Below are 11,011 nucleotides of genomic sequence, written 5' to 3'. Positions count from 1 at the left end.
GGGTTTTACCCAGAGAAAAACACTACGACCAACTGAAAGCCAATTTCCCACCTCCCAACACCCATGAAGCCAGTGCTAATGTTTCCTTGGCTTAATTTTTATCAATAGAGCAAGGCTCCTCTAGTGAAGAATAAAGATTAGACACAAGTAACACACAAAAAAAACTAGAATACACTTCCAAACAAAGGTCCTCAAGAAGAAACTTACCAAAACCCTGTTGGGCTTTCTAAGGGCTAGCCATTGAGAAGTCCCTACAAACTTGACCAGTAATGCATCATCCTCTGCCAACACACAAAACCATTTCCCAAAATCCTGCACAGTGCGGATGGGCTTCCAAACAAACAAACTCTAGAATTCCCGCCAACCAACAATAACGACAAAGTTCGGGTTTACCAAACAAATGAGCATGCACATGTTGGCATACTCTATGTTAGTTTCACCACCCACACTATCGCACATACACTGAGATGATAGACAAACAAACCAAAATTCCATCCAAAGTTTATACAGTGCTTCTACCTTCTCTAGGTTTCTAAACCTTTGACGTTGTTTGTTGTCTTACCTTCCTCTCTACGTCCAACTCATGTCATTCGCATGTGTCCCATCCACACCGGGTTATGCCACTCATACCATGGTTATCCACCCTATCGGAATATAGTTTTGAAATATTTGATATTATTTTTTTTATAATTAATTGTGATATTATAAATATCATATTAATAATAATTCAAAAAAATACAAAAATCAAATGAATAACAAAATCAAAATTATTTAATAAAATAGATTTAACAATCACAAAGTCATAATAATTTAATATGTTATACTTTTCAAGATAGCAAGTGCTAAGGGAAGTGAAAATATATACGCAACCATTTTTATTTTGTGATATTAAGAAATTATTATATTGTGTTTTTTGGGTCAAATTTAAAATTGTAATAATAATGCTGTATAAAATAAAAATTGTAAAATAATTAAATGATTAATCACAATGTTTTTTTATAGCCTTATTTAATAATTAAATTGATTTATTAAACATTATTTATTCACAAATAAAAAAATTGTATATGAATTCCAAAATAAATATATATATATATATATATATATATATATATTTCAATAATTAAAAAAAATGTATATGAATTTCAATAATTATAATTAAATAATAAATTGAGATAATGAAAGGATAGAGTTGACGTGAGAATACAATAATGTAATTGTTCATAGTATAATTTAAAATAAGGACCATTATTAAATAAAATAGAGTAATTGTTCACAATATATTTTAAAGTAAAGAACACTATTAATTATTCATTATATAAAAAATCTTTACACAATTAGGTTTATTATAATTTTTTAAATTAAAAATGATTTTTCATTTTTAAATATATATATATATATATATATAACTAAAATTACTTTTAATTATAAGAAAATGATGTGAAAGTAACATTTTAATTTAAAGAAAAAAAAAAACCTCATAGCTATCGATACAATATTATGGCGAAAAATGGTATTTTAATTTAAAATTAATTGAAAAAAATATCATGCAACTTGTTTTATGTTTTTTTGTCATGTTTATTTTAAAAAATGAGGGTGTTGGTTTCTTGATCCATACAAAATAGAATACTCTTCCACTTTGTACCAGGCTTAAAACTAGTTGTTTAGCTGAAATTAAACTATTAAAAATGCCTTTCTTCTTTCTACTAAGATTTTGGTTATTAATTTGTTTTGTAGATTTGAAATTAAGATGGTTTTTTATATTATTAATTATTATTATTTTTTCTTTTTTCTTTACTTTTTTTGGGTTAAAATTTTCTATTAATTCTTCAAAATATTACATTGGATAAATATGAAGATTATTGATTTCTCGCCCTCACTCTCATTAGATTCATTGGCTAGGAGAGCGATGAAAAAACTAAGGATAAATCGTCAATCTAAACATAATAACAAAAAACAGAAAGACCAAATAGCCCAGAAAACATAGAGAATAAGAAGACAACTAACAGTCGTCATAGATCATGGGGGAAATCTTGTGCATTACCAACACAAGGAGAAACAAGAGGTCCACGATCTCGATGGGCATGGAATTCCAAATGAGCTAGGCACGCCTCCATATCATGTAGGTGGTCGTTGGTGCACCTCTGGCTCCTTCACATAGACGCCAAGTAGTCAAGAATATCCCACTGGTTTTTTTGCAATTCATTCATGAATGCGATGACTTCATTATGGTCATCGTGTCTCTATTGTCTTATTTCCTCTAGAACAACCATTATGTTCTACATCTGAGTGTCTAGGGATTCCATGGATGGTGGCTAGTCTACACAACTTGACAACAGAATCTAGTCTTGAGCCAATTCCACCACCAAATCAGTGCCCACAACCCCTTCATCCTTTACTATTCTTGCATGTCCATCTTTGCTCCCTCATTGGCCACAAGGCCCCATCCCTCTCCGGGCTTGACCTCATTGTCTCAACATCTTTGTGTTTACAACAAAGCACTAGAAAAGGAACACAACTACTGATCGGGTGATAGGCCTACTCTAATAAACCCCGTGGTCACAGCACACATTCAAAGGAATTATAAAACCAACCAACCCATACTTCCAAGCTACATGCTCAAAATCCCAACTTGGCTCCCACCCTTCTAGGGCACTGGTGCTACTAACAACCAAAGGGGGTTTTACCCAGAGAAAAACACTACGACCAACTGAAAGCCAATTTCCCACCTCCCAACACCCACGAAGCCAGTACCAATGTTTCCCTGGCTTAATTTTTATCAACAGAGCAACGCTCCTCTGGTGAAGAATAAAGATAATACACAAGTAACACTAACAAAACTAGAATACACTTCCAAACAAAGTCCTCAAGAAGAAACTTACCAAAACCCTTTTGGGCTTTCTAAGGGCTAGCCATTGAAAAGTCCCTACAAACTTGACCAGTAAGGCATAATCACCTGCCAACATGAACCAAAAGCACTGTAGACACCCACAAAACCATTCCCTAGGATCCTACACAATGCAGATGGGCTTCCAAACAAGCACACTCTACAATTGCCACGAACCAACAATAACGACAAAGGTCGGGTTTACCAAACAAATGAGATGCACATGTTGGTATACTCTATGTTAGTTTCACCACCCACACTATCGCACATACACTGAGATGATAGACAAACAAACCAAACTTCCATCCAAAGTTTATACAGTGTTTCTACCTTCTCTAGGTTTCTAAACCTTTGACGTTGTTAGTTGTCTTGCCTCCCTCTCTATGTCCAACTCATGTCCTTCGCATGTGTCCCATCCACACGGGGTTATGCCACTCATTCCATGGTTATCCACCCTATCAGAATAAAGTTTTGAAATATTTGATACAGATTTTTTTTTTTTATAATTAATTATGATATTATAAATATCATATTAATAATAATTCAAAAAAAATACAAAGATCAAATGAATAACAAAATCAAAATTATTTAATAAAATAGATTTAACAATCACAAAATCATAATAATTTAATATTTTATACTTTTCAAGATAACAAGTGCTAAGGGAGGTGAAAATATATACACAACCATTTTTATTTTGTGATATTAAGAAATTATTATATTGTGTTTTTTTAGTCAAATTTAAAATTGTAATAATAATGCTATATAAAATAAAAATTGTAAAATAATTAAATGATTAATCACAATGTTTTTTATAACTTGATTTAATAATTAAATTGATTTACTAAACATTATTTATTCAATTATGTATAAATTTCAATAATTATAATTAAATAATAAATTGAAATAATGAAAAGATAAAGTTGACATGAGAATACAATAATGTAATTGTTCATCGTATATTTTTAAATAAGGACCATTGTTATATAAAATAGAGTCATTGTCGCAATATATTTAAAAGTAAATAACACTATTAATTATTCGTTATATAAAAAATCTTTACACAATTAGGTTTATTATAATTTTTTAAATTAAAAACGATTTTTCATTTATTTATATATATATATAGAGATTATATTATATTTTTTTATAAATTTTTTTACGAACTGAAAAGTTTGACTTAAGAATATTTGGACAATTAAACCAATAACTTTTTAATTAAAAATCCAATTAAACTAATTCTCAAAACTTATAAATATTTAATTTAATATATAATAATTAATATATATTATATCATATCATAATTAAAAATGATCTACTTTATTAATCCCAATTTAATTATATAATCATATAATTAGTTACAAAGCCACAATCAAACTCAAATGCTACAATTTGATTTTTTTTCCTTTCCAAATTTTTATATTAGGGAAAAATAATAAAAAAATCATTAATAATGTTGGTTTGATACTTAGTATTTTGAGCTTGTTTATAAAAAAAGATTGGAACCTTTTTTTTCAATTTCAATATATAATATTATTATGAAAAATAATATAATAATAAATTATAATTAATATCTTCATAGGTTTATTTTATATAAATTAATGATAGTAATTTAATTTTAGTGTTAAGAATAAGTTAGATACTAATTTGATATAAGAGTTGTCTTTAGTGCCAATCTAATTTATCATGTAAGACTATTTTATTTATTTGTAGAATAGTTTGTTATGTAAGACTATCTTATCTGTTTGTGGAATAACTAATCCACATTAGTTATAGTCATTACTAAAGTCAAATTAAAATTAATTTTTTTTAATTTGATAATTCTCATTATATTAGTTCACATACTATATATGTTTAAGATGTTAGAGTGGTTTTGGTAAATTTGACTTAGTTATAATTAGTTTTTTATATCTAAGTTTATGATAATCCATAATGTTACCTATAGTATTTATGTGGAATATAACCTATTTAATTAAAAAATATTGAAACTAAATATTTACTAAATTTAATTATTAAAATGTGTAGTAATTATTTTTTTAATTAATTTGGAGAAATAATTCAAATTTTAATTATTGAATTATTCCTCTAAACTAATTAATATTTATATATATATATATAAAATCTAATATATGAGTAATATATAATCTCTTCACAATAATAAATATATTAGTAATATTACTAATAGGTCACTACTATCCTTTAATCAAATAAGAGCTGCCGCGTCAAGATGAAGAACAAACATGGTCATTATTATTAAGGTTAATATTACTAGTATATTTATTTAAAGCACACCTCTAATAATTATAAATTTACAATTGTTTCGCGCTAAAAAATCGAGTACAGGTTTCGAGACACAAGCATTACTTTGGTGAAATAAGCATTTTCCAATTAAACAAAATATTTGAAATCTCTATCAATCACAATCTTACTGCATTTTCTTGGAACTCGCTGACCATTCTTTTTCCTTTTCCCCCAGAAATTGAGAACGTGGGCACTTCTTTAAAAAAATTAAATATAATTCATTCGTCGCGGCTCTCCGGGCTCCTTTGCTATGGGTACCAGACAAGTGTGGATAATCAACCTTTTCACATTGCTTCGCTTAAACAGAGCGATGAAAATCATTGTATTTGACAGTTTCCACACTGCATACCCATTCAAAGTCTTCTATTGTTCTTTCTGGGGTCTTTCCCTGTTTTCCGCGTAAGGAACGACCGGTACCCATGATGAATTATTATATGGGCAACATTCAGCGCTTAAATCCAACGCCAATGCGCAACAAATCGAAGCAAGCAACAATTTCTCACCATGGAAGAAGACTCATCTACCCCACTGTAAGGATAAGCTTGGGATTTTGTTTTCCATAATTTCTTATGAGGATATGGTTGTCTTCTTTACATTTTGATAAATCAGCTGAAAAACTTTTTGGTATATGAAGATTGGGATTTTGTTTTCCATAATTTCTTATGAGGATATGGTTGTCTTCTTTACATTTTGATAAATCAGCGAGAAACTTTTTGGTATATGAAGATTGAATTTTTTAAAGAAGTCTAGGGTGACTTTGGGATTAAAAAATGGACTTTTGTGATCTTTAAAATAGAAATTTTTTGAGGTTGGTCTCAGTCATTGGAAATTACCCATCCAATCTGTTGCATCCTCTAGGTCCATCATTTCCCAGCTAATCTTTGGGAGGGCTTCCCCTTGAACAGTCTGGGAATTAATCTTCCTGAGGTCTAGGCATGGGAGGACAGCTGTAGTATTAGTAATGGGAGTTTGATCCTGTCCACTAATGGCAGATGCAATAATCTGGTTGTTGATCTCCAGTTTTTGGCAATCTAAGTGGTTTCAGTGTGATGGACACCTCAGTTCTCCTGTTTAGAAGCCCAGTTTGTATTTGTAATTTCATATATTGTTTTTTCATTATAAATTACCCATCCATCTATTGCAGGTTCTAGGTCCATCATTTCCCAGCTAAGCTTTAGGAGGCTTTCCCAATTGAACAGTATGGGTATTAATCTTCCTGAGGTGTAGGCAGGGGAGAACACTTGTGGTATTAGTCATGGGAGTTTGATCTTGTCCAGTAATCGCAGATGCAATAATCTGGTTGTTGACCTGCAGTTTTTGGCAAGCTAAGTTGTTTCAGTTTGATAGACACCTCAGTGATCCTGTTTAGAAGCCCAGTTTGTATATGTAATCTTATATAGTGTTTTTTCATTTTAAATTACCTATCCATCTTTTGCAGGCTCTAGGCCCATCATTTACCAGCCAATTTTAGGAGGCTTTTCCCTTGAACAGTATGGGTATTAATCTTCCTGAGAATAGCTGTGGAAGATAGCTGTGGTATAGTAATGGGAGTTTGATTCTGTCCAGTAATGACAGATGCAATAATCTGGTTGTTGATCTGTAGTTTTTGGCAAGCTATGTGATTTCAGTGTGATAGACACCTCAGTTATCCAGTTTAGAAGGTCAGTTTGTATATTTAATCTTATATAGTGTTTTTTCATTGTAAATTACCCATTCATCAATTGCAGGCTCTAGGTCCATCATTTCCCCCGCTAAGCTTTAGGAGGCTTTCCCCTTGAATAGTATGGGTATTAATCTTCCTGAGGTGTAGGCAGGGGAGGACAGCTTTGGTATTAGTATTATGAGTTAATCCTGTCCAGTAATGGCAGATGCAATAATCTGGTTCTTGATCGGCCGTATTTGGCAAGTTAAGTGGTTTCAGTGTGATAAACACCTCAGTTATCCTGTTTAGAAGTCCGGGTTGTATATGTAATCTTATATAGTGTTTTTCATTGTTACATTTTTTATCTTCATCTCAGATAATGAAGGCATTATTTATTCTTGTTGAATCTGGTCATGTCGTCCCTATCTCCTGATTCATAAAATTGTGCAAAATTTTATGCACAGAATTCCAAATTTTGAGGGATCCGTACTCGGTTTCCCTTACGGTGCTAATTTACTCATATGCTGTTGTAGGTTCACTGTTGGTCAAGAGACTGCAGCTTTTCTGGCTTCATGCGAAATACTGTTAAATGCTTGGGAAGAGTCAGGTCGTGCAAATAATTCAGAGAGTTTTAGTCTGAAGGAGCACGGAGGCGTTACATATCTTGCCTTCCCATCATTTCTCAGAGTTGAAAGTTTCATCGATGGAGAGGGGACTATAGAAACAAACAACCAGGTATTCTCGAATTGCCTCAAGGGTTACGATGATAAACCAGCCCAAGTCCATCAGGGAGCTCTTAAGTTGTTCCTGGATATTATGGAGAAAACAGATTTCCAAGCAAAGGTAAAGTGATTTATCTAAATGCACCTGTCAAAAGTAAACTCGATTTGACAACAAGAGGGTTTACTTCTGTTATTATAGATGAAATTATTGAAATTCAAAGGGAAAAGTAACATTGTGTTGATGTGTTCCAGATCGATCAGTTACAGGCTTCTACTGACTCCAGACAAAGAAAACTCAAACCCATTATATTTGTGGGTCATTCCTTGGGAGGGGCAGTTGCAACCTTGGCTACACTGTGGTTCCTGGAAAAGAGGATAAGGCAAATCTCTTCCTTTTGTATCACATTTGGTTGCCCTCTGGTCGGAGATGAAAGACTTGTTGAAGCAGTTGGCCGTGAGAATTGGGGAGGCAACTTTTGTCATGTGGTTTCCAAGCATGACATTGTTCCTCGGATGCTCCTTGCACCGATTGAGGCAATTTCTGCGCCTTTGACTGCTATTTTGCCCTATTGGGATGGCAAAGTCCCAGATTCTTCTATTCAAGACGCTTGCAGGATTCTTCTTAATAATGTCCTGCAGTATACTCCAAGCTATGTGTTTGATTCTCAAAAGTGGTCGGACAGGATCACACAGAGAAGCCCATATAGACCTGTTGGCACTTACATGTTCTGCTCAAGCCGTGGCGCAGCTTGTATTGAGAATTCTGACACCGTTTTGAAGATGCTTCATTTGACAATGCAGAGCCATGAAAAGCCCTGGGATATTACAGTGGAGGACTGTTTTTCAGAGCATATAATGTATGCTTCGGTTTTGAAACATGTCATAGAAAACTCCAAAAATGGGAGAAAATTTGCATTTAATCCTGATTCAGAATTATCTTACGACATGGGAATTTCAGTGCAGTTAGAAGCTACTGGCGTTGGAGCTCAGGTAATACTCAATACTTTTCTTAAAATAACATCTAAATAACAGAGACAGAAACTCTAATGTTTATGTTTTTCATCTAGTTTTTATATTGATAAATACTGGTAATATATTTTGAAAAATATTGGTAAAATATATTGAAGATAAGTATATTACGCTTAGTTTAATGGTGAAGTCCGGAAGAGCAGAGTATTTACGCTTCTGTAAAACATTTTTCCTGTTTTATATATCAAGATTCTCTTTTATATATCAAGATTGGAATATATTAAAGGTAATGTCAATTTGGATTTGTAAATTTTTTAGTTATTTGTATAGTTTTAGTGGGCTTAATAATTAACTATATATGTTTAATGTTTTTTAAAAGTTATAAGTTAATAATTTTAGTGGGTTTAATGATTAACTATATGTATTTTGTGTTTTTTAAAAGATCATAAGTTAAAAAATGTAAACCTGTGAAAATTTTAACATTTATATTATTACATAAAAAATAATCCTTTATTTTATTAATAAAAAAATCCCATACATTGTTTCACAAACAAAAAAACTCATACAACATTAACAATATTATTATTATTATATTATAAAATTTAGTATAAAAAAGGTTGTATGGGCACTTTTGAATTTAAGTTTCTTCATGTCATGTCAGCATGCTAATTGCTGCTTGAAATGTTGTGGATTACTTTGCCCAGAATGATCAAGCACAGCTTGCCCTCAGAAGAGCTGGAGAAATTGAAAACAAGTATAACATGATTGTTTATAAGTTAGCTGTTGAATTAAGCTCAAAGCAAAGTACTATGGCAGAGCTTGAGTGGTATAAAGAGATTTGTGAGAAACAGGGTGGCATCGGATATTATGATACCTTCAAGGAGCAATCCAATCAAAGGGATATAGAAGCTGATGGGCGTAGGATAAATCTGGGGATATTTTGGGATGGCATTATTGAAGCATGGGAGGGTCATGAATTGCCAAGTGATTTCCAATCCCAAAATAAGTGGATAAATGCTGGCAACACATACAGAAGATTTGTAGAGCCTCTGGATATTGCACATTATTATCGCTTTAACGGCAATGGTAACTATCTTTCAGATGGAAGACCTAATCGTCATATAGTTCTTGAGAAATGGATGGAAGAGAAAGAAAGAACTCGCATTTCGAAAGGGCGGAGACCTCGCACAATGCGTGCATCCCTCACTTCAGACTCGTGCTTTTGGGCGCATGTAGAAGAGGCTTGGAAAGACCTGGAAAATCTGAAACAAGGCCAACACCAACACCAGAGCCTAAAAAATCTTGAAAAGTTTGAAGAGTATGTGGCAAAGATGGAAAACGCTCTGAGCATTTCTTCAGATGTTTTCTCGGCAGGAAGCACGTTCATGATCTGGTGGGATGAATGGAAAGGGTATAAGAAAAATCAATCCCCTGACTGGAGCTCTCCTTTATATGAGATAATGGAAAAGTTAAACGGCTGAATTTGCAGGTATCTGAATGGAAAAGCTCTTTTCTAGCAGGATCTTCTTCCAATTAGGTTGTTGGTTTTGTCAGAGGATCTTCTTCCAATTAGTTTCTTTGTTTTGTTTATGCGATGCAAATTTTGATCTTAAATTTAAAGGTAAAGGACTTCCTTCAATTTCGTTTCTGGTCTTTCTAGAGAAGGACCTCCTTCCAAGTCAGTTGTTTATTTAAATTAGCATTATGGTTGCAACTTGCTGGATTGTTGATTTGGAGAATACGCAGAAGTGAATTAAATTTTTTTTTACAGTTGATTCCAAAATATTCCAAGAAAAGGACAATCGATTCAATTAAGGACGACTGCCGCAGCATTTACTGTTCCTAATGTTTATAAATATGTTTCCCAATGTTTGATAAATGCATTTGACATGTATTGTTCAGACAAAATAAATTTTGTCCACTGGATGTGATTATACAGCTGCAATATGAAATTCATATGGTTGTACATTTATAGGGTGGTGATTTTATCTTCAGATTTAGGATAACTGAGCATTGAAAGTTAGGGTTGTAAATAAACTATACTTGATATTTATTAGCACATCATAGTGTATTCGTTTCTATATCTATTAGCAGCAGTGTATTTATATAATTAAATGATCGATAAATACATATTAATTTACTATAAAATATTTTATTAAAAAAATCATATAAATTAATTAAATAATAATTTTTATTTAATTTAAGTTATTATTATTAATTATAAAAAGAATTAATATATAAATTATATATATTTTAGAAAATACATAACAAAATTTTTAACTATGGAAATTTTTATTAAGAGAAAGAAATCTTCAAGTAAATTACATTTTAAGTTTTTGAGTCACAGAGTTTTGAACCACTAAGTGTGGTTTATCATCAAGATTGTGATTAATGTTATCTAGACAAGATCATATATACCCTCAGAGATATATAGTATATATCAACTTGTCAAATATCCTTATCTACACAAGTCCACTGAGTGCGGTTCATCAT

At 31.8% G+C, this 11,011-nt stretch overlaps 1 protein-coding gene across 1 annotated transcript; it reads left to right on the top strand.

The window, feature by feature from the left end:
• Nucleotides 1-5,423: 5,423 nt before the first annotated feature.
• Nucleotides 5,424-10,305, top strand: LOC149243823 (lipase-like PAD4). The gene is made up of 4 exons (XM_089367865.1): nucleotides 5,424-5,715; nucleotides 7,361-7,670; nucleotides 7,802-8,539; nucleotides 9,223-10,305. Exons 1-4 carry the CDS (start codon nucleotides 5,690-5,692, stop codon nucleotides 9,997-9,999), a joined length of 1,851 nt encoding a protein of 616 aa, XP_089223991.1. The 5' UTR covers nucleotides 5,424-5,689; the 3' UTR covers nucleotides 10,000-10,305.
• The last annotated feature ends 706 nt before the right edge of the window (nucleotides 10,306-11,011 follow it).

This window comes from Pinus tabuliformis, chromosome 8, assembly GCF_031772625.1.
Source record: "Pinus tabuliformis cultivar Carrire ecotype Pingquan chromosome 8, CPIR1, whole genome shotgun sequence".
Classification (NCBI taxonomy): Eukaryota; Viridiplantae; Streptophyta; class Pinopsida; order Pinales; family Pinaceae; genus Pinus; species Pinus tabuliformis.
This window is presented reverse-complemented; position numbering and strand designations above follow the sequence as displayed.